This window comes from Oncorhynchus clarkii, chromosome 2 (assembly GCF_045791955.1).
Source record: "Oncorhynchus clarkii lewisi isolate Uvic-CL-2024 chromosome 2, UVic_Ocla_1.0, whole genome shotgun sequence".
NCBI classification, from domain to species: Eukaryota; Metazoa; Chordata; class Actinopteri; order Salmoniformes; family Salmonidae; genus Oncorhynchus; species Oncorhynchus clarkii.
The window spans coordinates 82,498,869-82,526,866 of record NC_092148.1 but is presented as its reverse complement, the minus strand read 5'-3'; the positions used below and the strand labels follow the sequence as shown (position 1 = coordinate 82,526,866).

At 43.8% G+C, this 27,998-nt stretch overlaps 2 protein-coding genes across 4 annotated transcripts; one reads left to right on the top strand and one right to left on the bottom strand.

The window, feature by feature from the left end:
• The first annotated feature begins 250 nt into the window (after positions 1 to 250).
• LOC139382816 (BTB/POZ domain-containing protein kctd15-like) lies at positions 251 to 9,045 on the top strand. Of its 2 annotated transcripts, none has more exons than XM_071127039.1 (5): positions 251 to 872; positions 2,435 to 2,610; positions 3,594 to 3,738; positions 7,102 to 7,404; positions 8,247 to 9,045. In XM_071127039.1, the coding sequence occupies exons 1-5, from the start codon at positions 846 to 848 to the stop codon at positions 8,409 to 8,411; spliced, it is 816 nt and encodes a 271-aa protein (XP_070983140.1). In that variant the 5' UTR covers positions 251 to 845; the 3' UTR covers positions 8,412 to 9,045. The 2 variants fall into 2 exon arrangements, with proteins under 2 accessions (XP_070983140.1, XP_070983150.1); XM_071127049.1 differs by having other exon boundaries at positions 286 to 532; positions 8,247 to 9,037.
• A 345-nt stretch (positions 9,046 to 9,390) lies between these two features.
• Positions 9,391 to 27,730, bottom strand: LOC139375001 (transcription initiation factor TFIID subunit 4-like). Of its 2 annotated transcripts, none has more exons than XM_071116345.1 (15): positions 26,484 to 27,730; positions 26,083 to 26,252; positions 25,447 to 25,536; positions 24,962 to 25,141; positions 24,611 to 24,733; positions 24,282 to 24,371; positions 23,838 to 24,005; positions 23,486 to 23,561; positions 23,031 to 23,142; positions 21,746 to 21,915; positions 21,390 to 21,520; positions 20,370 to 20,495; positions 17,108 to 17,164; positions 15,484 to 15,606; positions 9,391 to 12,881 (listed from the first exon to the last, which is right to left on the bottom strand). In XM_071116345.1, exons 1-15 carry the CDS (start codon positions 27,700 to 27,702, stop codon positions 12,720 to 12,722), a joined length of 2,997 nt encoding a protein of 998 aa, XP_070972446.1. In that variant the 5' UTR covers positions 27,703 to 27,730; the 3' UTR covers positions 9,391 to 12,719. The 2 variants fall into 2 exon arrangements, with proteins under 2 accessions (XP_070972446.1, XP_070972436.1); XM_071116335.1 differs by having other exon boundaries at positions 24,962 to 25,144; positions 26,484 to 27,725.
• Between the last annotated feature and the right edge of the window lie 268 nt (positions 27,731 to 27,998).

Below are 27,998 nucleotides of genomic sequence, written 5' to 3'. Positions count from 1 at the left end.
CCCTTGCTCTGCAAGGGCCGCGGCTTTTGTGGAGCGATGGGTAACGATGCTTTGTGGGTGTCAGTTGTTGATGTGTGCAGAAGGTCCCTGGTTCGCGCCCGGGTATGGGCGGTTTAAACTTATACTGTTACATGTGTATGTGTATATATATATATATATAATTATTATTTTATTATTTTTTAAACAGGACAAATCTGAGGGGGCACGTGCCCCATTATCCCCTATGGGCATGACACCTCTGATTGGGGCCAGAGAAGAGAATACTACAGGACAGAGAAGATCTGCGCGACGTATCTGAGCGGAACCTATCATTTTATAGTTTAATTGATATTGACCGTAGCCTCCTTTAGTAGACATTGTATCAACAAGTTACATTTATGTTTTTTTAATACACACTGCCAGTTATTAACACTGGTAAATCCGTTGAGTGAATTATGACACTAATCTGATACGGAGCAAGATTGAACCGAACACCGTTACCCGTGCAGCAGACCAGACCGCTCTCCGTTGGAAATAAACCACGATATATTTGGTAAAATCTTAAAATCAAATAGACATGTGAAATAAGAAACAGGGGATCTCATTTTCATCTTGAAACGAGTTGAGACGATAGATAAAAAGCTGCTCTATTGTAAACTAATCCTTGCCCTTCGGGCGTTTGAATAGCCCAGGGCAAGAATTCTACTAGCCCTCCTTTTATTTAGAGACGGACTGGCTTTCTTCTCATAAAACTCGACGGATTCATCATATCAGAAAAAGCAAGGCTCGGACAAAGACGGATATAAAGCAAACGACGACACAACTGACATAAACAGAGATACAATCGGAAGGGAGAAGAGATTCCTATGTCTTCTGTATCCGTGTCCTCCCAGGTAAGGACGCAATATGTTTCATTTGTAGTTTTATTTGGTGGAGAACATGTAGTCTGTCTGACACTACAGTAGAATCTTAAAGACACAGCTACTCTATAAAATCATTGCGTTGGTGAATATTTTCCGTGATTAAACCACAACGTTTTCAAACGTTTGGACTCCACACACCAAGAAAAGTGAACCGGCGGTAGCCCTATTTGGATACCAGTGGATTGTGACATATTTGTTATATTTTACCGAAACGCAGGAGAACGCAAACTTCAGTGACTGATATAATCTCCAATTACATCCTAAAATTGTTATTCCCAGTTTATTGCCGTGCTGTCAGAAGAGAGAGCGTTTGGGGGAATAGGCTAGAGTATATCAAGCCCAAACTTGCTTTTAGAACGTTATTATAGGCTATTCGTTTCTCTTTCTATTCAATACATGTGTTCTTGATTGAATTCATGTGTGAAATAATATGGATACAGTAAGGAATATTACATCTCAGAATATGGGGAAAATATGGGTGAAATGTATGTAGTTTCCTTTTGGTTTTATAACATGAAATGTTTTTCTTTTTAAATCGATTTCTTATAATATTGGTTTCTGGCTAAGCAGAGGAGATAACACCCTGGAAATGAGGACTCAGTATGTTCTGCTCAGCAGCTCCAGGCATCTTGCCCCTGGCAAAACACTGAATGAAGTCCACCTCCTGTTCACCTTTATGGTTCAAAGAACCTCTGTACAATGGAGAGACTTGGTGGGGGGATGGTTGTTTCAATTTGTCCAGAAGCTGCACTTTGCCCAGTGCCCTGGGGTCTTGAATGTCCTCTGTTCCCTCAATGTGGGAAACTTCAACTACTGTCTGCAGCCCATGAATATTGTATTCATGTTAATTGGGGAACGTTCATGCTTATTGTATCTCTGAAACAGTTTGATTGGCTGCTAGCCCTACTATAGTCTAAACTACTGTACAGTCTTGCACCTCATTTGCTACTACTTCATGTCATTACTTCATCAGTTGCCTAACTTTAAAGGTCCAATGCAGCCGTTTTTATCTCAATATCAAAGCATTTCTAGGTAACGATGAGGTACCTTACTGCGATTGTTTTAAATTAAAATGGTAAAGATAGAAACAAAAATAGCTTCTTAGCAAAGAGCAATTTCTCAAGCAATAGTTTTACTAGGACTGTCTGGGAGTGGTCTGAGTGGGGAGGGAGAAACTGAAAACTAGCTGTTATTGGCAGAGAGGTTTGGAACGGTCTTTCTTATTGGTCTATTAACTAATTTACTGCATGGTGTTGTCACCAGCCAGGACAAAACTCCATCCCACTAAAACAGGCTGGAATTTTAAGCAGTATTTTCAAGCAGCTCTTACACTAAAATTTACACAATTTAACAGTATTATTTCAACCTCATCAGGTGGAAATATATATAAAACACAGTCAAATCACGTTTTTGACTGCACTGGGCCTTTAATGAAAATGAGACATCTCACTATTTTTCACTTTACTACTCTCAGGGCAGATACAGTACACACTTCTAATACAAAGACTATCTGTTTCCATGTGTTGCTATAGGAGGGAAGGAGTATGTCCAGGATGTCTATGAGTCGTTCTCCAGTTTCTCCAATGAATGCCCAGGGCATCCCATCACCTGCCCAGCTGACTAAAGCCAATGCCCCGGTCCACATTGATGTGGGAGGACACATGTACACCAGCAGCCTGGGGACTCTCACTAAATACCCAGAGTCTAGGTAAGGCCATTACAGGATGCATCTGGCACCGCCAGGCTCTCACTAAATACCCAGAGTCTAGGTAAGGCCATTACAGGATGCATCTGGCACCGCCAGGCTCTCACTAAATACCCAGAGTCTAGGTAAGGCCATTACAGGATGCATCTGGCACCGCCAGGCTCTCACTAAATACCCAGAGTCTAGGTAAGGCCATTACAGGATGCATCTGGCACCGCCAGGCTCTCACTCAATACCCAGAGTCTAGGTAAGGCAATTAAACTGCCTTAATTTTGCTGGACCCCAGGAAGAGTAGCTGCTGCTTTGGCAGCTAATGGGGATCCATAAATACAAATACAAATACGGGATGCAAATGGCACCATATTTGTTCATGAGAAATAACATATTATTGAACGATACAAGTTCATAGACAGCTTCATACTGACACTGCATTATGACTGATACATTACTAGAATACTTATAGAAAGCCACACAACATCATGTTGAAACAATAACTTTGGTATCCATGATAATTTTTGAGAGATCTAGCAAAAAAGAGAGAGAAAAGGCTGGAGAGAAAAGAAAGGGTAGATTTGAATTGCTTTTTGGAGGACAAAGAAAGAGTGGAGAAGGCAGAGAGAGAGAAGGCTGAGCAGCCTGGAGCTGTGAGGTGACACTCCTGCTGGAAGAGTAGAGGACCACCTCAGGCAGAGAGGAGAGAAGTAGAAAGATGAGTAACTGGGCTTATAGAAATCAGTTGGCATCGATTTCTGGAGTGGGAGAGGGAGAGAGAGAGGACAAATGTAAATAACCCATTATGAGTATGTGATTCAGAAGTTGTAGTAAACCCTTAGTATTTTCTATACTAGAATAAACAACGTGCAACAATGTAAGTAATGATCAAACACTAGAAACACGTTTTACGGTTCTCTAAACATACTTCAAGTACTACTTGATTCAAAGTATGAATTTAGAGCTCTCAACCATTGACTTTTTCTGTTCTCCAGAATCAGTTGTCTGTTTAATGGAACAGAGCCCATTGTACTGGACAGTTTGAAGCAGCACTACTTCATCGACAGGGATGGAGACATATTCAGATACATTCTCAGCTTCCTCAGGACCTGCAAACTACTGCTCCCAGAGGACTTCAAGGTACAGTACACACTACAGGACAGCTCTCTTCCAGCTCACATCTCAAAGAGTTACAAAATACATGACATTATGTACTGTATGTCTAACAAAGGTGGTTTGGTTGAACTATGCTCGCGTAATAAGGTAACTTGCAATAGCCATGAAGACTTGCTATTTCTTTGAGCTAATGACTAGGCTGTTGTTCAGCGGGCTAACACAGTCTCTGAACCAGAGGCACCTCATTTCCACACATACAAACAATTACAAACATAGTATCTCTCACAGAGATTTCAGGATGGTTAGGCAAATGCAAACATGACTGTAAAGTCATACAATTATCCTGCTGTGCCCAGAAACACATCTTTATCTTCATTCTATCACTGTGTACCTCTATAAGCGCTCAGTGTGTGTAAACTCTGTAGCTTTCTGACACTTTAATCAGGTCTCCATTTCGCCCTGGGCCCCTACAGGGGTCGATTCTGCATGGCTGGAAGCAGGGACACTGTGTATTTTGCTAAATTGATGTGTGTGTGTGTGTGTGTGTGTGTGTGTGTGTGTGTGTGTGTGTGTGTGTGTGTGTGTGTGTGTGTGTGTGTGTGTGTTTGCGTGTGTACGCGTGCGCAAGAGTGCTTACATATGTGTGTGTGGTTGTGTATCTGGCATCTCACTCATCTCTCTCTCTCTCTCTGTAGTTAGTGTAGCTGTGTTATTCTGTGCTTTGCCCAGGATGACTAAAGTGCCCTGCAGATAGAGCCTTCTTTTATAAAACACATCTATCCCTCGCTTCAAGCCTACGAACGGAGGGGAGCTAAGGAGGCAGGCTTTGATACAGAGAGGAGCCTGAGGGGGTAGCAGCTCTGTGTATGGCTGATGTCAGAAGCAGTTTGGAGCAAATGTAGAGGGAAAAATAAGCAGCTCTCTCTTTATCTCTCACGCAGTAGTTATGAACAGAAGTGTCGTGTGTGTGTGTGTGTGTGTGTGTGTCAAATCAAATGTGATGAGTCAAAAGAGATTAGTGCAAAAAGGGTCAATGCAGATAGTCCGGGTAGCTATTGGTTAACAATTTAACTAACTATTTAGCAGTCTTATGGCTGGGGGGGTAGAAGCTGTTCAGGGTCCTGTTGGTTCCAGACTTGGTGCATCGGTACCGCTTGCCATGCGTGTGTGCGTGTGTGCTGCAATAGTATCATAATATTGAGCATGCAAGGGGAAAAGACAGGGGGGGTGAGATGTACAGATATGTTTTCTGTGTGGAGATAAACATTTGGTATAAATTAATCCATCACATACATTCAACAGAAGGAAATACGTATGTACTTTAAATCAAATAACATTTTATTTGTCACATACACATGGTTAGCAGATGTTAATGTGAGTGTAGCGAAATGCTTGTGCTTCTAGTTCTGACCATGCAGTAATACCTAACAAGTAATCTTACCTAACAATTTCACAAAAACTACCTTATTCATCCCTTTACACTTGTGTGTATAAGAATATGTACATAAAAATATATGAATGAGTGATGGCCGAACGGCATAGGCAAGATGCAGTAGATGGTATAGAGTACAGTATACACATATGAGATGAGTAATGTAGGGTATGTAAACATTATATAAAGTGGCATTGTTTAAAGTGGCTAGTGAAACGTTTAATACATCCATTTTTCCATTATTAAAGTGGCTGGAGTTGAGTCAGTATGTTGGCAGCAGCCACTCAATGTTAGTGATGGCTGTTTAACAGTCTGATGGCCTTGAGATAGAAGCTGTTTTTCAGTCTCTCGGTCCCAGCTTTGATGCACCTGTACTGACCTCGCCTTCTGGATGATAGCGGGGTGAACAGGCAGTGGCTCGGGTTGTTGTTGTCCTTGATGATCTTTTTGGCCTTCCTGTGACATCGGGTGGTGTAGGTGTCCTGGAGAGCAGGTAGTTTGCCCCGGTGATGCGTTGTGCAGACCTCACTACCCTCTGGGGAGCCTTACGGTTGTGGGCGGAGTTTGTGAGTGTTTTTGGTGACAAGCTGAATTTCTAAAGCCTCCTGAGGTTGAAGAGGCGTTGCTGCGCCTTCTTCACCATGCTGTCTGTGTGGTTGGACCATTTCAGTTTGTCCGTGATGTGTACGCCGAGGAACTTACAACTTTCCACCCGCTCCACTACTGTCCCGTTGATGTGGATAGGGGGCTGCTCCCTCTGCTGTTTCCTGAAGTCCACGATCATCTCCTTTGTTTTGTTGACATTGAGTGTGAGGTTATTTTCCTGACACCACACTCCGATGGCCCTCACCTCCTCCCTGTAGGCCGTCTCGTCGTTGTTGGTAATCAAGCCTACCACTGTAGTGTCGTCTGCAAACTTGATGATTGAGTTGGAGGCGTGCATGGCCACGCAGTCGTGGGTGAACAGGGAGTACAGGAGAGGGCTGAGAACGCACCCTTGTGGGGCCCCAGTGTTGAGGATCAGTGGTTTGGGGATGTTGTTACCTACCCTCACCACCTGGGGGCGGCCCGTCAGGAAGTCCAGGGTCCAGTTGCACAGGGCGGGTCGAGACCCAGGGTCTTGAGCTTAATGACGAGTTTGGAGGGTACTATGGTGTTAAATGCTGAGCTGTAATCGATGAACAGCATTCTTACATAGATATTCCTCTTGTCCAGATGGGTTAGGGCAGTGTGCAGTGTGATTGCGATTGCGTCGTCTGTGGACCGATTGGGCAAATTGGAGTGGGTCTAGGGTGTCAGGTAGGGTGGAGGTGATATGGTCCTTGACTAGTCTCTCAAAGCACTTCATGATGATGGAAGTGAGTGCTACGGGGCGGTAGTCATTTAGCTCAGTTACCTTAGCTTTCTTGGGAACAGGAACAATGGTGGCCATCATGAAGCATGTGGGAACAGCAGACTGGGATAAGGATGGATTGAATATATCTGTAAACACACCAGCCAGCAGGTCTGCGCATGCTCTGAGGACGCGGCTGTGTGAGTTGAAATTGTGTTTTGCCGTCTTCAGGTTCTCTTCAAGTAAAGTGTTACTGATATGTTTAATACTTTGAATGCACTATATATTACAATAGTGCCCAACACCTCTGGGTATCCTGAAATTCAAACCCTGTGTGTGTATTATCGTTAAATTAGCTTTGATTCCAGGCAGTCTATTAGTTAAGTCCTTTGTTGTTATCAAGTTAAACACGTTTATCTATCCGGACTATGACAAAGCAGTTGGCTGACAAAAAAACACATCTAGCAGACATCCAGGCTGTACCCATGCCAGTTGGTTTATGAACATTAGTGTGTGTGTTTGTCGGTGCGTCTATGCTTTCTTGCGCATGTGTGCATGTGTGTGTTGTGTGTACAGTATGTATCCTTGCTTCAACAGTATGTGTTTGTTTCTACTATGGCAGGACTTCCCCCAGCTATACGAGGAGGCTCGCTACTACCAGCTGACACCCATGGTCCGCGAGCTGGAGCGCTGGCTGACAGAGCGGGAGGGCCAGAAGAGCCGGCCCTGCGAGTGCCTGGTGGTCCGAGTGACCCCTGACCTGGGTGAGAGAATTGCCCTCAGCGGGGAGAAGGTGCTCATTGAGGAGATCTTCCCCGAGACCGGAGACGTCATGTGTAACTCGGTGAACGCCGGCTGGAACCAGGACCCCACACATGTTATCCGTTTTCCACTCAACGGCTACTGCAGGCTCAACTCAGTTCAGGTATGGGCGGTAATGTAGTTCCATAGGTCAGCGCTGTTATGTGGTTCCTTCCAGGTCAACTCGGTTATGATGTGGTTCCTTCCAGGTCAACTCTGTTATGATGTGGTTCCTTCCAGGTCAACTCTGTTATGATGTGGTTCCTTCCAGGTCAACTCTGTTATGTGGTTCCTTCCAGGTCAACTCTGTTATGTGGTTCCTTCCAGGTCAACTCGGTTATCTTACACTGCAGAGCAGATCAGGTCATCCAGTAATGCTGAAGACTCAAATTAATCTCAGTAACATGGCAGATAGACTCACTCCAGTCACTTTGCAGAACCAGTTCTAAACTCAAAGCTTATCTTTCTTTGAGTGCTGTCGGCTGAACTAAGTTCAGGTGCTGTGTAGTTCTAGGTCAAATCCGTCATACGTATAAGGAAGAGGGTATATATAACAAACAATATCATACTCCACACTATAACTGTGCAGCCTGAGATCCTCTGGCAGGGCACTGTTGACCATTCCAAAGTCTAGGTTGAAAATGAAAGGAGACCAGGCATTTGCAATTAGGGCCCCTGAACTTTGGAATGGTCTTCCAGGGGAGATCAGGCTTATAGATTCAGTGCCTGTTTTTAAATCCCTGTTCAAGACACACTTTTATAAAGATACTTGTAATGTATGATTGCAATGATTTTAATTGTCCTTCCTCCTGTATTTGTTTCTTGGTTTGTACTTTTATTTTATGCAGTGAACCAGGTCTTGATACCTGTAGTGAAAGTGCTATACAAATAGTTTGGATTAACTAATGTCAAATGTCTAAAGCTCCTGTCTGTCTGTCTCTCTCTGTCTGTCTGTCTGTCCTGTAGGTTCTGGAGAGGTTGTTCCAGAAGGGCTTCAGCATGAGGGCGTCGTGTGGTGGTGGAGTTGACTCCTCCCAGTTCAGCGAGTACGTCTTGTGTCGCGAGCTCCACAGGGGTCAGTCCATCGGCACCACCACCACTATCCGGATCAAACAGGAGCCTCTGGACTAGGTCAGGAGGAACAGAGGGGCCCTTGAGATAAGATGTTCAACAACCCCGGTGCTCATCTCCAGGTCCTATCTACACAAAACACTGAAGGAGGACTCTTTATGCTTGGGAATATCATGTGCCAATGGCAATGTTTATTGGGCAAGCGAGATGTGAGAAGGTTGTGATTCTATTGAGACTCAAATAGTCTATGGAACTCTTTCTGCTGCGGTCAGTCATCTCTGGACTATTGACAACTAGCAGGAACAAGGAAATAGCTCCAGTAATATGGTGCTCAGGTCCAGCTTAGGTTTCACTGGGGATTCCTGTTCAAGCCTAAGGATGGGTCTACTGGTATGCCAGATGACCTCCAGTTCAGAGACATTGTCTGCGTTTATACTGGCAGCCCAATTCTGATATTTGCCCAATTATTGAAAAAGATTTGATCTGATTGGTCAAAAGACCAATAAATGTCAAAAGATCAGAATTGAGCTGCCTGTGTAAACACAGCCAAAAATGGCCATGTCCTGCTCTGCCACAGGAAGAACATGGCTCTGTGTGTTTGCTGCATTTCTTGACAACTTCCTACACTGTTCAATCTGAATAGGTCATATACTGTATGTGTAGGTATTTGTACAATTAAATGTTAAATGGACAATATGGGGTCTTTTTTAAAATATAACTTTCATGATAAATATATTAGTGAAACATTTAGATTTTGTATGTGACAATATAGCGATGAAGTGCACATAATTAAGATTTTTTTATAACTGCAATTTCAATTAATATTTAGGATGTGTTTGCTTACGGTAAGTCAACATTTTCCAGTTGTAAAGTCGTATTGACAAAAAGATAACGGTCTCTGACTGCTGTTCGTTTTGTATAAGACTGTAATCTCTAGTGGACAGACAAATAGCTGGGACATTTTGGTTCTGTGTTGCCGGGATCAATAAAACCACAATAAGCCAAACTCAACCTGGCACACACCAAAGAAATTAGGATATTTGTGCTTTTCAATCACTTTCTTTATTATTGTTTTTTTTTGCAAAGGTACAAACAATACTAAAATTGCATCACCTGAAATGCGTCAGGTTTGAATGCACAGACAGTAGGAAATATAAATAGTCACAAAAATGTGTCCTTCAACACATAATACAGTAGCTGGGTTCTTAAGACCCAGACTCTAAACTTGAATATACATACACCACAGCTTTATTTCATTTATCAATTAGAACTATGCACTCTATAAACAAATGCATGTTACAGTAAAAAATACATTTAAAGCATTAAAAACCTTTCATGGACAGTCATTTCAAAGTCAAACTGAAAAAGGGCTTTTGACCCCCCCAAAAAATAAGGAAGCAGTAGTATCCCATTAGCATTATAAAAAAATACTTGACAGATCGCCGCGACAGATTGACATTTTGATGTTGATCATCAGCATTAAAAGTCAATCACTCAATAGATAGTTAAGCGGTGCGGAAACTTCTGCAAGTGATGGACTTTTCAGTTGATTAAAAAGTCCCGGATGGAATTTCAGGTCTTGAGAAAACTATATAGGAATGGTGCTCAATATTATGACCGCATTGTTAATTGTCATCTTCATTCAAATGGTTGATTAGCCTGAGTGAGTGTATAAGAGAGCCAGCTCCCTGTGTTCTGTGATGAGGTTGAATCTGAATAATGATACTTATATCTTTAAATGGATCCTGGTAATTCATCTAGATTCACGTCTACAATAGGAGAGATTAGTTTATGTTATGAACCATTGGATAGAATATTAGAATTGGCTCACAATTTTTTTTTTAACACACAAAAAAACAAAACAAAAAAAATCTTAAGATGTTTCACTCTTCTGCCAATAGTAATAGGAACCCTAAAGTACCATGTATACCAGCCAAACCTGGGTCAAATACTTGCAAGTAATTAAGGTGGGCTTGATTTAGCTTGGCGTTTGCATTTAAAAATGGGACTATTCCATAGGTTCTGTTGTACCAGGCAATCTAAATCGAGCTCATATTTCATATTTGAAAGTATTGGATCCAGGTCTGGAACTAGTATGTATACACGTTGTGTTTTAATAGCAGGCATCACAGTACTTCCTGGTACATTTATCTGACCACTATCAAAACAATAGGATTCTCTTCAACATTCATCTTATGGTTTGGTACATTAAAAGGTAGACTCAGAGAAATGATCTTGCCACGAGCAGCAGCTATTGAGATGAGCAAGATGCAGTCATACAGTATCTGCGCATGTGCACGGGTTCGCTTCACGCTGTTCAAAGCATGGTAGCCAAGGGACCAAAACAGTGGAGAAGTTGAGCCTCACGCGTCAACGCTCTTAGTTGTTGAGGAAATTGACCCACCGCGGTTCACTTTCTGCATCTATGTCATATCGCTGAGTCTACCTTTAAAACATGTTACAATATGAGTTGTTTTTCCCCCCAAACTCAGTACTTGCCCAGAACATAAAATGCAAACATTATCTTTCATTTTGAAATGGTTCCTTCCTCTTCAATATGTTGGGGAAATCGTACATAACACAGATCAGTGTTTGTAGGCTTTGACCTGGGGCCTCATTTATCAAAGGTGTGTGCGCACAGAAAAATGACTAAACCTTGTGTGGGCCAGTTTTCCCACAAAGGTTGGTATTTATCCATTTTTAATTTGAAGTGCATCTCCACGTAAATCTCAGACCATGCGTAGGTACAACTTCTAATGGTCGATCAACTGTATTGCAAGCAAAGATTGTTATTTGGGGGGAAATTGAGGTGTTTGATGCACAGGAATTATAATAATGGCTACCATTTATTCATTGCTCATTCAATATCCAACCATGCTCAAAAGCAAATAGGCTGGTAACCTATGACAGTATGGGTAGTCTACAGTATTGCTGTGCGATAGGAGTGTGATGTCATAGCCTATTTAATCTCAGAAACACAATGTATTGATAAACAAAATATTGAACAACAATTCATGTGGGCTGTAGGCAACATTTACTTTTAAATTGTTCAATAGACAATCAATCTTGCAGAATGCACGACCAGTGTTTGGTACTCGCAATAGGCAGAATGCATTTTTATTTTCAAAACTCTGCAAAAGATTAAAACATTCTGCCCACACCTCTACAAAAATGTAATCAAATTTGCTATTCAGCTTTCTTTTAGAAAAGGACATGGCCCAGTTCCAACATTTGCAAATCATACAGCTAATGAGGGCATTTTGTTAAAAATATATAATGTAATTTGGTTCTGATTTATCACTGAAAACATGCGTATGTGTTGCATGGGACAGTTTGTAGGATTTATCAATCTCCAAGTATGCCAGAAATCCTACAATCTCCAAGTATGCCAGAAATCCTACAATCTCCAGGTATGCCAGAATTTAGTAAGAAATGTACGCACAGTTGATAAATAAGGCCCCTGGAGAGCACAGATCCTGACCACGGTGACCAAACAATCATGTTGGTCCAAGGGTTAGGGTTAGTCTAAATATGATGTGATGTAACATCCTTAGTGGCAAATCATTAGGCTTAAATAGCAAGGACCCCAACATAAATATTACTACTGTAGGTTGTTTGAGAACGACGCAACAAATTGGGACAGAGACTCAAGGCATCTCGAGGTACATAGGAGTCATGGTAAAAAAAATGCTGTTGTGTGCCCACCTGTCAGCTTCTAGGCTCTCAGCGTTGTAAAGCACACAGCTAGTGAATGAGACTAGACGTGATGTAAAAACAAGGATGTGTCCAAGTGAAAGAGTAGCCAGTGTACCTGTCCTAAGGGGCAGTATGATCTGGGAGCAACGTTAGGGTGGTGTGGGGTTGCTTAGCTTCAGATGCAAGGGGTGATATATGATAGTGTGGTATGGGAATGAGGGTGTGTGTAGAGATGGGGGGGCTATTTGATAATGCAGAATGGGAATGAAGGCATATGTAGAGATGGGGGCAAAGGGGAAACTTTACTTATCACAAATGTGTTATGGGCATAGTACAAAGCCCTGTGTTACCCCTACGTTAGGAGAGCCTTATCGAGTAGTAAGGATTTGCATCAGGTCGAGTACAGAACCATTGTGGACGCCCTACTTCAGGAGAGTTGTGTAGAACAGTAAAGATTTGTATTGGGTCGACTAGAGAACCCTTATGGATTTGTAACGGGCCAGCTAAGTACTAAACCCTGTAGGACGTCATACTTCAGGAGAGCTGTGAAGAACCGTAAGGATTTGTAATGGGCTGAGTACTGAACCTTGTGGTACCCCCACTACTTCAGGAGAGCTGTGTAGAACAGTAAGAATGTGTAATTAACTGAGTACTGAACCCTGGGGGACTTCACTACTTCAGGAGAGCTTTATAAAGCAATAAGGACCTGGATGTGGCCCTCTCCTGCTCCAGGCAGAAGATAAAGTCCCTGAGGTTGACTCGCGTGATCCGCTGACGGAGCTGTTGGCGGGAGGAGGCAGCTGTGGAAGAGCCATCCCCTGAACCCGAAGCAACCTGAGGACAAAGGGACGACATTAAAAAAGTTACATCTACTAGTAAGTGATTTAGGGTTGTTTTAATTGACTTAAAATATCTGTGTTGGCAATGTGTATCAAAACAAGTAGGCTCAAGCAATAGTAATGCAGGCATGGAACAAGCAATGCAGTTTTACTAACTAGAGAAATTTAAATTCAGCCCAGGCTTGTGTATGCATCACCACAGTTTCATACAAGGTGTGGACACAGCCTGAGGGAAACGGTCACACCCTTAGCCTACGGCTCCAAATCGCCGAAAAAGCTTTCTCAAGATTCTACACCACCTAAAAACAACACTTCGAAACAGCCAGTATCAAATAGTGTGGCTTGAATTGATGCATTGTTTTGCATACTCCTGAAATGTCCTAAAGCTTGTTTGAATGGGTGATGAAATTGTACATGTCTTAGTGAACTCAGTGCCTAACCCAATAACCCTGTGGTGGTGTATGCTGAAATAAAGGGTTAGGACTATTTGGAATTAGGTTTGCAAAGGGTCGGAAACTTCCCAGGAAATTTTACATGGGAAGTTAAGGCTGGAAATTTGGTGAATTTTCCTTAAATTCATCAAAAAAGTTAGCTTATAACAGTGAATCTTTTTTTGTGGGATACACATAAGGCAATTCTAGGTTTTGTGGCATATTTTAGTTAAACTATCCCTAATTCAATGAAATTGCAACCCTTTTTCATAAAAGAATAATGGGCAAATACTGTATAATCCAGGTGTGCAAAGCTCTTAGAGACTTATCCAAAGACACTCAGCTGTAATCGGTGCCAAAGGTGCTTCTACAAAGTATTGACTCAGGGAATACTCATGTAAATCAGATATTTTACATTACATTACATTTTTACATTTTACATTTTCAATGCATTTGCTAAAATGTCTAAAAACATTTTTATTGTGTGTAAAATCTCTCTCATCCATTTACAATTCAGGCTGTAACATAACAAATTGTGGAATAAGTCAAGGGCTATGAATACTTTCTGAAGGCACCGTATGTAATGGTTGTTTTGTGAGCCGATGGTGGTTCCTATTATATAAATTGAGTGTATATTCTACTTCTCTGTGCTGAGAGCCTGAGGGGAGAGCTGACACTAGAGGATAGGAATGAGGCTCCAGGTCCATACAGGAACACAATCAGAGCATTATACAGCTTAACAGCCTGCAGGCGTGGTTACCTCCTGCACACAAAACACGCACACACCCTATGCCCAAGGGTGTGTACTCCATACTGGCACAATGAACGCCCCCAACGTTACACACCCAGTGGAGTCTCCAACGAGACGCTACAATCACCCACTCCAATCAAGCATGATGGATAGCACGAGATCCCTGCTCTTCTGACTAAAATCGGTCAAAGATCCTCGTGATATAACTGTGACTGATTCCCTTTCACACGGGAAGTTGGAGCACATTGAAGTGAATAGGAAATTCAGCAAGTCTTGGAAGGTAGTGGAAGTCGATAAACTATTGATAAAACCAATGCGGTTTGGCTCTTCGCTTTCATCAGGGTTTTTGAAAAACATGACAAATAATTGTTCATCTTGTTGTCTTCTCGTCACTGAGCTGCCTTCTTTGTAACTACTCTGCCCTGAGGTTGGAGCCCCATGCAGCCCCAGCAGGCCCCTTAGCTCCCATCTGCAGGCGTGATCAGGGTTGAGATATAGACACATCAGCCTGGCACGAGCCCTTCAGGCCGTTTGGGTATGTATGAGGAACGGTTAATAAAGGAGTCAGGCAACCTTTCTGCATTTCTAACTCATTAGCTACAGTAGAAAAATAAACAGCCCATAAGGGACTACCTTGTTGACTTGCTAACTATCAACAAACTGACTGACTGACTGTAGTCCAACATACCCATATTACAAACTAGCTAGCAACAAAAGCAGCTCACTGATTTGACAGACTAGCCAACTTCCTGACTAGCTCACCGACTGGCTAACCTATCAACTGGTTGACTGACTAGCTTGCTAGACGTTCATTTGGCTTAGTAATTCCTCATTCTTTTCACGCTGAGGCATGTGTCAAAGTTCATGATTACACCCTCCCCTTCCCTACAATGTTCCCTCGCTTGCATTCCCTCCCTCTCCTAATCGTGGCTCTCACCCCGCACAGAGCCCCCTTTGTCTGGGATCGCTGTGGGGATACCTCTGGGCTGGATGTGGGTGGGGGTGGAAGGTGGCGTGACTGAGGCACCCATACTGCAGCCGCCCCAGGCTGTGTTCCCCCTCAGGCTTATTTCTGCAGAGCTGAAATCTATGGCTCCCCTGAGGGGGTGAGAGGAGGGGGGGCTTGGAGGGGGTAGAGCGGTGCAGACACCCACAACAAGCCTAGAGGCCCACGCTGACCCCCTTCACTCAACTCTGGTCACATTCACACTGCTGGATAGAAGGGAGGGGGGGGGGGGGGGGGGGTGTATTGATGACAGAGTAGAGTGAACGAAGCTATCCCCACTTAAAAATGTTTTCCTAAAATGTGATGGAGAGTCAGGTGGTGAAAGTCATTGGGGAATGAGGACATCTGTCAACTTTGAATATCCTACTTGTGTGTTCCTATTCTTACTGCCACATTTTAGCACCCTTACCTCTGTGCCCGATGTGGAGCCCCCTGGCGAGTCCATCTTGCGTTTCTTACGGGGCCCGATGGCAGCCAGGGCAGTGAGGTTGGCTTCACGCTGCCGGATCTGGGCCTGCTCCGCCTGCTGCATCTGAAAGGGGAAAGGGAGAGAGAGCCACAGACATGTTTACTGTCCTGGCTGATTTACACCCTAAACAGGATCTATCATTGGCAGCATAAAAGCTGGAATGGAGAAAGTTACAGCGCCAAGAAGGTGCCGTATAATGAGCCCTGAAAAGACCGACAGTTCAACAATCTAATAGGCCTACATATAGAGCTGCATTTATCAGACTATTATTATCTGCTATGAACACAAATCCTTCTGAAGCAGTCCTACAAACTGCTAGGCTAAAACAGCAGCCCGCGCCAAAGGAGGAGACTGGGGGGGGAGAAGAGGAGGGGGAAAGAAGTATTGAGACTAACCAATAGGAGACTAACCAATAGGAGACTAACCAATAGGAGACATAATTCAAGGCAACGATGATGTCCTCATTAAGACACTGTAATGCTAATTGAAAGAGGTGCTGCACATGGTACGCACACACACACCCTGGTGACGAAGTACCGTGACCTGTGACCTGACCCTGGACGTCAAGATGAAGCAGAGGCCAACAGCCTGAAGCAGGCTAGCGTGTGTGTGAAAGGAGCATTGTATCTTCAGGCATTATGAGGTCACAAGGCAGAGAGTGGGGCTCTGTCGGTCTAGCCAAGGTTGCTTCAGGTCAGGTCCTTGCCTGCATGTCTGCCTGCTTGATGAAGTGGTAAAGGCACTTCATCACACTTTCTGAAACTAGTCTATCACACAGGCCAGAGGCCTGGACTGATGGTTCTTTCTACCTGTTAGTAGTAATGATTTATTAATGTCACAGATTATTTTTTTATATTTTTTTCCTTCACCTTTATTTAACCAGGTAGTTCTCATTTACAACTGCGACCTGGCCAAGATAAAGCAAAGCAGTGCGACAGAAACAACAACACAGAGTTTACACATAGAATAAACAAGCATACAGTCAATACGATTGATTGGACAGGGAGTCCATTCACCTGATGTCCAAGGTCTGAATTAGTCCCCAATTAGAAAGAGATAATAAAAACCAGAGGTGTTTTGGTTTTTGGCCCACTAGGCGTTAAACCAGGGGTAGCCAACCCTCCTCCTGGGGAGCGACTGGGCTTGTACATCTTTGTTCCAGCCCAGCACAAACACAAATGATTCAGCAAAACAAAATATTGATTAGGCAACTTTTACAATGCACTATAATGTTCAGAATGATTGAACATGTCCTGACCTGGGCTCCCCTGTCCAGATCTTTATGGATAATGCTCTCTGACCTCAGTACCCACTCTGGCTGGTAGTGGCGAGGCACTGTCTGTCTGCCCAAGGCAGAGCTATAATACGGGGAGAGCTAGCTTCAAATAGTGGCATGGTTGGGAAGGTAGCAGGACTATATGGACTATATGGAGAATGTGTGTCTTTTGGTGGGAAGTTCTTGCATACCAGTCTGTAGCAGATAATGGACTGCATCGTTTTTTTATATTGTACATGGACATTAATAACATGTCAATAGCTTTTTTTTAAAAATTGACGCAATTACCTCCTTAGCTTTCGCCTTCAACCGAGCTTGTTCTGGGTCCTCCTGTCTGGCGCGACTCTATAGAGTAGAGAGAGAGACCGGTTAGAGAGACAAAAAAGGTACATACTCCGTTACGAGAGAGAGATATCGGGGCAATAGCTTAAGACAATGCTATAGTCTGAAACCAGTGCTTATTATAGTATTTACAGTGCATTTCGGAAAGTATTCATAGCCCTCTACTTTTTCCACATTTTGTTATGTTACAGTTATGTTTTTCTAAAATTGATACAATTATTTTTTCCCTAAAAAAAATCTACACACACAACCCCATAATGACAAAGCAAAAATCTGTTTTATTTTTAAAATTGCAAATGTATTAAAAATGAAACATCGAAATTGACACAAGTATTCAGACCCTTTACTCAGAACTTTGTTGAAGCACCTTTAGCAGCGATTACAGCCTTGAGTCTTCTTGGGTATGATGCCACAAGCTTGGCACACCTGTATTTGGGGAGTTTCTCTCATTCTTCTCTGCAGATTCTCTCAAGCTCTGTCAGGTTGGATAGGGAGCGTCGCTGCACAGCTATTTTCAGGTCTCTCCAGAGAAGTTCGATTGGGTTCAAGTTCGGGCTCTGGCCTGGCCACTCAAGGACATTCAGAGACATGTCTCAAAGCCACTCCTGCCTTGCCTGTGTGCTTAGGGTTGTTGTCCTGTTGGCAGGCAAACCTTCGTTTCAGTCTGAAGTCCTCAGTGCTCTGGAGCAGGTTTTCATCAAGGATCTCTGTATTTTGCTCTGCTCATCTTTCCCTCGATCCTGACTGGTCTCCCATTCCCTGCCACTGAAATACATCCCCACGACATGATGCTGCCACCACCATGCTTGCCGTAGGGATGGTGCCAGGTTTCCTCCAGACCTGACGCTTGGCATTCAGGCCAAAGAGTTTAATCTTGGTTTCGTCAGACTAGAGAATCTTGTTTCTCATGGTCTGAGAGTCTTTAGGTGCCTTTTACTGCAGGCTGTCATGTGCCTTTTACTGAGGAGGGGCTTCCGTCTGGCCACTCTACCATAAAGGCCTGATTGGTGGAGTGCTGCAGAGATGGTTGTCCTTCTGAAAGGTTCTCCTATCTCCAGAGGAACTCTGGAGCTCTGTCAGAGTGACCATCTGGTTCTTGGTCACCTCCCTGATCCTATCCCTTCTTCTCCGATTGATCAGTTTGGCCGGGCAGCCAGCTCTAGGAAGAGTCTTGGTGGTTCCAAACTTCTTCCATTTAAGAATGATGGAGGCCACGGTTCTTGGAGACCTTCAATACTGCAGAAATGTTTTGTGCCTTGACACAATCCTGTCTCGGAGCACTACGGACAATTCATTCTACCTCGTGGCTTGGTTTTTCCGTATATAGACAGGTGTGTTCTCTTCCAAATCATATCCAATCAATTGAATTTACCACAGGGGGACTCCAATCAAGTTGTAGAAACATCTTAAGGATGATCAATGGAAACAGGATGCACTGGAGCTCAATTTCAAATCTCATAGCAAAGGGTCTGTATACTTATGTAAATAAGGTATTTAAATACCGGTATTTACATTCGCAAAACTGTCTAAAAACCTGTTTTCGCTTTGTCATTATGGGGTGTTTTGTGTAAATTCATGAGGATTAAATATATATATATATTTTTTATACATTTTAGAATATGGCTGTAACATAACAAAATTTGAAGAGTGAAGAGGTTTGAATACTTTCCGAATATAATGTGTTTAAAAGGCATAGTACATCCAAATGACAAAATGACAAATTGGTTTCCTTACACTGTAAGCAGTCTATGGATAAGGCATGAGACAAATTCATGCTTTGGTTTAGTTTCCAGGGCACCGTTTCCACATGCTAACGTTTTAGCATGTGTCACAAATCCCATTCTAGTCATGGGACTAATATAATTTTTTGCACATCATGTCCAGAATCATATATAAGTGACTTTGTTGAGCTTCACAATTGATTTTAGATACTTCGGGATGATTTGGACATGCTTGAAAATTGCTCATAATATTGGTCCCATGACTTGAATGGGATTTGTGCTACAAATGCTAAAATGTTATCATGTGGAAACAGTTCCAGGGAAAATAACGTTTCCCTGTGGAAACTAAACCAAAGCATTGATTGCTGTCATACTGTGTGCATAGACTGATTACAGTGTAAGGAAACCAATATGTAATATTGTCATTTGGGTGAACTATCCCTTTAACCACAAGATACATCCAGCCTGAATGAACAACAACAACTCAACTATAATATAACCATAGAGATCCTATTCAATTACTAAATGTCATAAACCCTCAAAGTTCCAGAATCATAATATCAACCATTTGTCAGGGAGACATCCAAACCAGCCTAATTGGAATGATCAGCAGCAGAGGCGTAGATAATGCATTTCCTGTTTTTACTTATGGAGGAAAATAAAAGTCAGGCATGTGATATATCAGAAAGTGTAATATAATTATTTACTACATAAAACATTGTCAAAATATACAGTTCATGCAGGTTTTATACCAATGTTCTATATAAATATCCTCTAAAATATATGCAAACAGTCCATCAATGTCTACATTTTTTTGTTTTCTTGGGAAGCTGCAAGTGTAATTATCAGTACTTGTTGCATTTACAACTTGTCTAAGTCCTATCATTAACTGATTTCAGCCAGTGTATGGCTGTGTCTGTTATATGGAACATTGGCATATTGGCAGTTAAATTGAAAAATGATTGGAATCATTCCACTAAAACTGGCTGGCTACCCTCTTATAAAAAAGGGTTCTTCGGCTGTTCCCATAGCAGAATCCTTTGTGGTTCCAGTCAGTATCCTTTTGTGTTCCATGTAGAATCCTATGTAGAAAGGGTTCTACCTGGAACCCAAAAGGGTTCTTCAAAATGTTATCCTATGGGGACAGCCTTTAAGATTCTAGATAGCAATGTTTTTCCTAAGAGTAATTAGCTAACAAACATACTGTGCAGGTAATCTTCAGATATGAGTGTGAGTACGCCCCAGTGAAGGTGGGCTCTGTTCAAACTCCACTAATTACCTCTGTTTTCAGGTGTCACATCCTTCCCAAGATCAAGTGTACACACACACACAATTTTGTTGCTCAACTGAAAATAGTGCAGCTATTAACGGGCACTTCGAGTTCAACTTGTGATTTGGGGTAATGCAGTGGTAATGACCTAGAGACAGTGAGCATGTAGTCAGGTGGTGGTCTGTCTCTACTGAACGCTACTCTGTTCTGTAGGTACCTTGGCAGCCTTGAGTAGGACCTCTCTCTCCTGTTCGTCCTTCCTCTGTTTCTCCATCCTTTCCAGCTGCTCAAAAAAGCGGAGCTGGGCCCTGACGTCTGTCGACGGCTCATACCATTCCTCATCCTGCATAGAGAAGGAAGGGGCAGGATAGAGGGGAGAGTGAAAGAGAGGGGAGAGAGGGAGAGAAAGAGAGAGGGGAGAGAGGGAGAAAGCGAGAGAGGGAGAATGAAAGAGAGGGGAGAGAGAAAGAGAGAAAGAGGGGAGAGAGAAAGAGGGGAGAGAGAAAGAGGGGAGAGAGAAAGAGGGGAGAGAGAAAGAGAGGAGAGAGGGAGAGAGAAAGAGGGGAGAGAGGGAGAGTGAAAGAAAGGGGAGAGAGAAAGAGGGGAGAGAGGGAGAGTGAAAGAAAGGGGAGAGTGAAAGAGGGGAGAGAGGGAGAGTGAAAGAGAGGGGAGAGAGAAAGAGAGGGGAGAGAGAAAGAGAGGGGAGAGAGAAAGAGAGGGGAGAGAGGGAGAGTGAAAGAGAGGGGAGAGAGAAAGAGAGGGGAGAGAGAAAGAGAGGGGAGAGAGAAAGAGGGGAGAGAGAAAGAGGGGAGAGAGAAAGAGGGGAGAGAGAAAGAGGGGAGAGTGAAAGAGGGGAGAGAGAGTGAAAGAGAGGGGAGAGAGAAAGAGAGGGGAGAGAGAAAGAGGGGAGAGAGAAAGAGTGAGAGAGGGGAGAGAGGGAGAGTGAAAGAGAGGAGAGAGGGAGAGTGAAAGAGAGGAGAGAGGGAGAGTGAAAGAGAGGAGAGAGGGAGAGTGAAAGAGAGGAGAGAGGGAGAGTGAAAGAGAGGAGAGAGGGAGAGTGAAAGAGAGGAGAGAGGGAGAGTGAAAGAGAGGAGAGAGAAAGACAGAAGGGACAGGAACGATGGTGTTTATGTAGTTTGTGTACTGCTCATGTTGTTGTTCATATGTTGTGTGTGTTATTCATATTCACGGTTTATGTACTTCTGTTCATGACAACCCCTACTCTCCCTACGCTTACCTTGCCCCCGTCGGTGCGGTGCTGGGCGATAGTGGACACTTTCTCCAGCATGGATCTCAGCCTGGCCTGGGTAGCATGGGAGATGTAGTTCACTGTCTCAGCTGGGACCTCGGTCACCCCAAATCTCTTGGCTGAGAGAAAAGACATCAGCTGGGGTTAAAGGCACACTATTATTGGGACAGCCAATCAGTGCCATTATCTGGGGTGGGATGGCAAGGTGTGGACAGTCATTTATTGATGATCGAGACATCAGGGCCGAGCTCCACTACTTTCAGCAGCTTGTGTCTTACACCAGTCATTTCCTTTCAAATCCATGAAGGTAAGTGAACAAGTGCCTCTCATCTGGTATGACCTACCAGCCTCCATGATGCGTCTGTGCAGCAGGCCTGGGGGGAGGAAGGCCTCGTCCTTACAGGAGCGGATCTTGGTGCCCACCAGCTCAGAGTTGGTGGCCATGATGCGGGCGTTTTCCTCGTTCAGGTTTACCCCCGCCATGGACGCCACGTCATTGATGTCATCGTCATCTCTAAAGACATACAGTACACACAGATCAGGGTGTGCCCTAGAAGATCATAGAATTGGCCAGATAACGTTGATAATATCTTGGTTCATTACACCATGTAGATTTCAAGTCAATTTCTCAGAGGATATGAAGTTATTTACACTGATCAGGGACGGGAGTTTATTTAGCTTTAGTATGTTTCTACTCTCCCGTTGGGTCAAAATCTGTGAAATACTGCCATCCTGTGGTTGATCGGTTTACATGCATCATGATGGAAAAGTTTTAAAGTATCTTAGGGGGATTTCACGCCCAAAATTAGTTTGGAGTGGTTTTGTCTAACTCTGGTGTGTTAACCCTCTTAGTTTGGTTCGTTGGGAGCATTCAAAAACACACAGTGGTTCTCTAAAAAAGGATGGTCTCAGTCCGATTCAATTGATACTGAGGTGCGGTACGCTGCAGTTGAGAACAGTCTGGGCCAAACACAGGAAAATAACCAGTCATGCACTATTATTGGTTGTTTGACTGAGAACATTTGGTAAATACAAGCAGCATCATAACTTGATGTCTCTGAAACACTCTGTGAGTAGCAGCGCATTTATAATCGCATCCAATTCAGATTAGGTGAGACGGGGTCTATACCGGGCATAGTCTACTGAATATAGTCTATTCCCGTTGCAGTTAGAGCAGCTACTGCGCTGTTTCCTCGCGCATGTTGTTGGAAGTTCAAAGCGAAAGAAATATGAACATTGGGACACACAAGTGATGCTTCATGAAAATCATAAATAGATGTTTATTTTTTGACATTTGGCGATGTAAAACCAACCTGACCAAATGAAAAAAAATACAATGCAACAAATACTTGAACTCTGATTTGAACTATAACTCAAAACTGTGTGTGTAAACATCGTTAGTCCAACAACGCCAAGAGCCTGGAATAGGTTTACATGGGGTCACATACCCACAGTGAGCCTATAGTTTTCCTCTGCCAACCAGGATATTACATTGACATGTTAGTCATTTAGCAGACACTCCTATCCAGAACAAGTTACAGGAGCACATATGGTTAAGTGCCTTGCTCAAGGGCACATCGACAGTTACTGGCTCTTAATTGCTAGGCTACCTGCCACCCTATTACGTACCTGAACGTCCCGCCTCCAGGCTCATTCAGCTTCTTCTGATTGGCAGAGGCCTGGGCACCAATGCCCACAGGACTTCTGCCCGGGATAATAGAGGGTCCTCTTGTAACTACGCCTGACAAATTAACAAGACATATCATTACAAGCTGTTCAATAGCATGTTGAGTAAATAGGCCTCTGTGCAGTGCTCTTAACCAGGGGTTAACTCCGGTCCTGGGGCATCCCCTGCTGGTACATTTTGTTAGAGCCCAACCCTATCACACCTGAGACACCTAGTAACTATGCAGGCCTTGAGAAGTTGAATCATGTGGGAAAAACGAGTGCCCACTGGGGGAAAACTCCTGCCATTCACCACTAACAAAAACATAAATGGAGAGCACTGGGATGTCAAATTGAGCTTGTATGGACAAGATATGTCTGCATAAGGGAAGAGAGAGGGTGCTATGCAGTACTAGTACCTTGCGGTCGTATAGTCTGAGTGATGACCATGGGCATGCGGGTCTGGACCCCCTGGACCCCTGGTCTTCTCACACCCTGGAAGAGAGAAGGGGAAGAGAGGAGCTATAAGAACATGAAGACAGAAAATGGAACTCACAGTAGTTGAGCGAAGTGGCACATAACAGACAGAATACAACACAATGAATATAAAATACATCATAGAATGGCCTCACGTGTGTGTGTGTGTGTGTGTGTGTTTCTATGCCTATTATAGAGACATAACCTAGTACGGCCTTAAATCAATTATACTAGGCCCATCATAGAGAGAACCATTAGAAACTGCAGAGCTTCTCTCCAGTGTCTAAGTCATACCAGGGCAGTGGTAGGTGTCCTGACGATGCCTGTGGCGGGGCTGATGGTGGTGGGGAGCCGGGGCCTGATGGTGGAGGTGGAGGGGACGGCCAGGGCAGAAGCGGAGGTGGAGGCCAGAAGAGACTGCTGGTTGTTGAGAAGGGACAGCCGCAGGGCAGGGAGGCTTTTCTGTACAGAGGGAAACACATCCGGGTTACATGGATAATGTCGTCAACAATTGACTGTCTATATTTTGTATAATTATGCAACAGGTCTGCTATGAAATTTAGTGTAACACTTTACATTAAGTTTCTCTTATACCTGTGCAGTAACACTAATTACAGTAGTAACCTTGTTGTAATAACTTGTTCCATAGTACTTTAGTAATTGCATTTCAATTGCATAGCAATAAGCTAAAAAAGGGCAGGAATGCTGGGGGCTGAGGGTTAAGGGTACCAAACAAACCTTGAGGAAGGGGATGAGGTACGGCTGTGGAGAGGATTTCAGCTCAGCCTGCAGACTCGTGGTGAATTCCTCAGGCTCGATTTTAGCATCCTAATCAAAGACAGGGGACAGTTAAAAAATCATTTTATAATGAAATGTCATGGACCTTTTCACTCTGCTGACAATAGAACTACAAAACAAAGCACAAAAACACTTTCTAATAACTTTCATTTATAAACATTCATAAGTCATTCATAAGGCATGTGTTAATGATACAAGGACTAGGTCATTAGAATTCTAGTCATTAGAATTTCCAACTGTAGTTGTCCTCTATAGGAGTCTTGACTCACCAGTAGATCCTGCACCAGGGTCTTGACGTTCTTAGATGTGTCAGGGGAGGGGGAGTTGTGGGACGCCAGTTTGATCAGGGTGGACAGGAAGTTCTTGCACTTCTTCACATTCTCTTGCATTTCCTGTAAGAGAGGAGAATGGGTCATTTGGTATGATTACTTTCCATTCAAATGTACTTCTCATAATACCAGAGGTGGTGGTGACATAACATTTTATTAAATCAAACTTTATTTTTAAGAGGATTTAAAATCACAACACACTTCACAGTAAACAAAAAAGGTGGTAAACCCTGCAAAGTGTCAGAAGCAAAGTACCCCTGTTGACAAAAACAAGTAACACAATTGACAAACCTGGGAGACTGTTGAAATAGGGCTTCCAGAGGCACTGGCTGCTGCAGTGTTCAGGGTGATAGTGGGCCGTACAGCACCAGGCTTGACCAAGGCCTGGCCCCCTGTGATCACAGACTGGGCCTTCTGAGGGGTGGTCATTTTCACTGACACAGACGCACCCGCAGGTGCCACGGTTATGGCCTTCTGGAGAGAATGACAACAGGCATAAATGACTACAACTTTATACAGTAGTGGAAACCACAACTATTAAGACAACACAACTGTTAACACAACACAGCTCAGTTGAGAGACTAAACAACCACTATTACAACATGACATAAATGAAACAACTAAAATAACAACCAAATAAAAACAGGGCTGAAAAATGTCAAACATATTTCAAACAAATAAATGAACAATCTACTAAGAGGATGTAGTTAGTAGCTACTATAATTAGGTGTGTGTTCTCTGACAGAAGGCGTTGATTGGAGACATGAAGTGCACACCTGTATAGCAGGGCTAGAGGGAGAGGGGGACTGGGCCATTCTTGCCTGGAAAGGGGACGCCAGACGGACAGCCTGGGGCGTACCAGGGGCCTGCAGAGAACAGGGGGAGAATGGGGTCAGAGAGACATTGGATGAAAAAAAACAGTCATTACAGATTAGTACCGGGATACATGGTCAACTTGTTGTGACTTCCTAAAAGTGAAATCACACTGGCGCAACACTAGAGGGGAATAGGGTGAAGAGGAAGAAACAGTGGGACACCCCTACAACATCTGGGTAGACCTTCAGTTGAGACAGGGGGCAGTTAAATGCCTCTCACGAATGGGACTCTACAGCCGCAGCAGATGCTGCACCAAGACCCGACTACTAACCACAGGCACAATAATCTATGGTCTCATGACAAGCTCTTCTACAATCATGTACAACATCATCTCCCAGAATATTCCTAACCTGAGCAGCATCGATCTTATGCCAAACCCACAAACAAACAGCATGACTGTACTTGGTCCAATCAAGAGGATTGTGGATGTGGACACTACATGGCAGACACACACCAGATAGACAAAGACGTTTAATATGATATAATCCATTCCAGCCCGCTCCAGACAACTTTAGCCTGATTCCCCCATACAGTACCTGGCTGGGAGTGCTAACTCTGACGTTGGCCCCAGCGGTGGGGATTCCAGGCTGGGGGGAGATGTTGGAGACAGCAGCCTGGCCTTGTTGGGTCTTAGCCTGGGCCTGGGCTAGAACCTGCTGAGTCACCATCACTAGCTGTCCCGTGTCCGTACGCACCAGCACCATACCTGAGAGAGAAACACAGTCAGGTCACATCTTTCTCAATATGACATTTTAAATTGTCTACTTTTTTGTTGCTCTTTTGCGGGGGTTTTGGCCTAAGCAAAAGTGAATAGCACACTAGGCTATAGGCTACAGACTATATGAATATGATTAATTGAATGACTAATGGGTCAAAACATTCCAGGGTGTCAGATCCTAGTTTCTAAAGGTTCTACAACATCAGTAGGGTTCCTTACCGGGTGGTATGGTAAATCCAGGGGGTAACTGAATGGTGGTCTTTTGTGGTGGTCTGACGGCCAGCTGTGGTGCAGCAGTCCTTGTGGTACTTGCTAACAGCCCAGGTCTCTGCTGCTGTACGGGGGTAGCCATCACAGGAGCACTGGGGGGCCTCACGATGGTCACTGTGGGCTGACCAACTCCATTAACAGTTGGTTTCACCCCAGCTGTGAGAGTGGGACTCGCCACACTCTGTGGCTGGCTTATTGGTGAGTTAACAACAACAGGAGGGGGAGACCCTCCGAGAATTATTGATTGGCCAGCAGAGACTGGCTGGTTGGGTGCCACCATTTTAGTGTGCATGAGAGTGTTGCTGTGGTTCATGACCTGAGAGGTGGTGGCCCCTAGGGAACCTGCACCCTGTGTGACCACTGCAGAAACCTTGGGGTCTATTACTCCATTCTGTGAGGCAATGGCCATGGGGCTGGGCTGTCTTTGCAATGCAATAGTGGGAGTAGTAGCCACTGCAGACTGTTGAGGTCCAGTAAAGTTTGGCAGAGAAGGAGGTTGTGAAGCCATGGACACAATGATATTGGAATTGCCCGCACTGACAGTACTTACAACAGTGCTGCTGCCTGACCCGACTTGGGAAGCTGCAGGCGAGTTGACCAACTTCAGAGCTCCAGTGTTCCCGTTAAAACTCTGTAAACCAGGTGAAGCAGTCCTGATAGTTGTTGTTGTTGTTGTTGTTGTGATGTTTGGATTGGGAACAGTCACCGCTGATGTGCCAGCAGGACCCAAAATAGTCCCTCTGTTGAAGCTAGTCGACTGAGCAGGCAAAGTTACCGATCCTGGTGGTGCGGTGGAAATGGTTTGAGATGCGGTTCCATATGTTTGTAGATTAGTACCAGCGTTTAAAACACCCCCAGTAGTGATGGAAGAGGTGGAAGCGCTGATAATCTTATTGGGCATCGCCTGATTCGCGATGGGTTCCGCGTTTAACGCCGCTTTTGGGTGTCCTTGTTGTGGCGGCTCCAGAGACCCCGCTTGATCACGCAGTTTCCCTGAGAACTGGCTAACAGCGCCCGTAGATCCTTCTCGCTTGATATTAGAATATGTGGCGGGCGAAGTCTTTTGGCTGACAAGTTGCGATTCCAAAGAGCCCACTAAGTCGCTTACAGCTTTTTCGTCTACCTCATTGAAGAGCATGTCCTCCAGTGGGTCGGAGGCTCCCGCCATCTTTGATGATAGACCGTTGTGCAAATCGTAATTTAGAATGTACGCATGCGCGTGGGTTTCATATGTAGAAATAGAATTTCAAGAAAGGACCACCATACTACGTTTATGAAGATTTGAGCTGCATATTGCACCTCAACGTTTTTCATTCAACATGACACCGTACAGTAGTGCTTCCAAACATGTATCATATAGATATAGAAGGAATTAAATAGGCATACTAATCTGCAAATCAAAGCTTTATAATTATTGTTTATATTTAGCAGACATGTTCCAGACTTTGGTGAAAAAGCGCGAGA

Coding starts and splice junctions, on each gene's coding strand:
- LOC139382816 (XM_071127039.1), top strand. CDS start 846: ATGTCTTCTGTATCCGTGTCCTCCCAG. Junction 3,739..7,101: donor TGCTCCCAGAGGACTTCAAG/GTACAGTACACA, acceptor CTACTATGGCAG/GACTTCCCCCAGCTATACGA. Junction 7,405..8,246: donor GCAGGCTCAACTCAGTTCAG/GTATGGGCGGTA, acceptor TCTGTCCTGTAG/GTTCTGGAGAGGTTGTTCCA.
- LOC139375001 (XM_071116335.1), bottom strand. CDS start 27,702: ATGGCGGGAGCCTCCGACCCACTGGAGGACATGCTCTTCAATGAGGTA. Junction 23,143..23,485: donor TCAGACTATACGACCGCAAG/GTACTAGTACTG, acceptor TTAATTTGTCAG/GCGTAGTTACAAGAGGACCC. Junction 15,607..17,107: donor TGAAGGCGAAAGCTAAGGAG/GTAATTGCGTCA, acceptor TTCCCCTTTCAG/ATGCAGCAGGCGGAGCAGGC.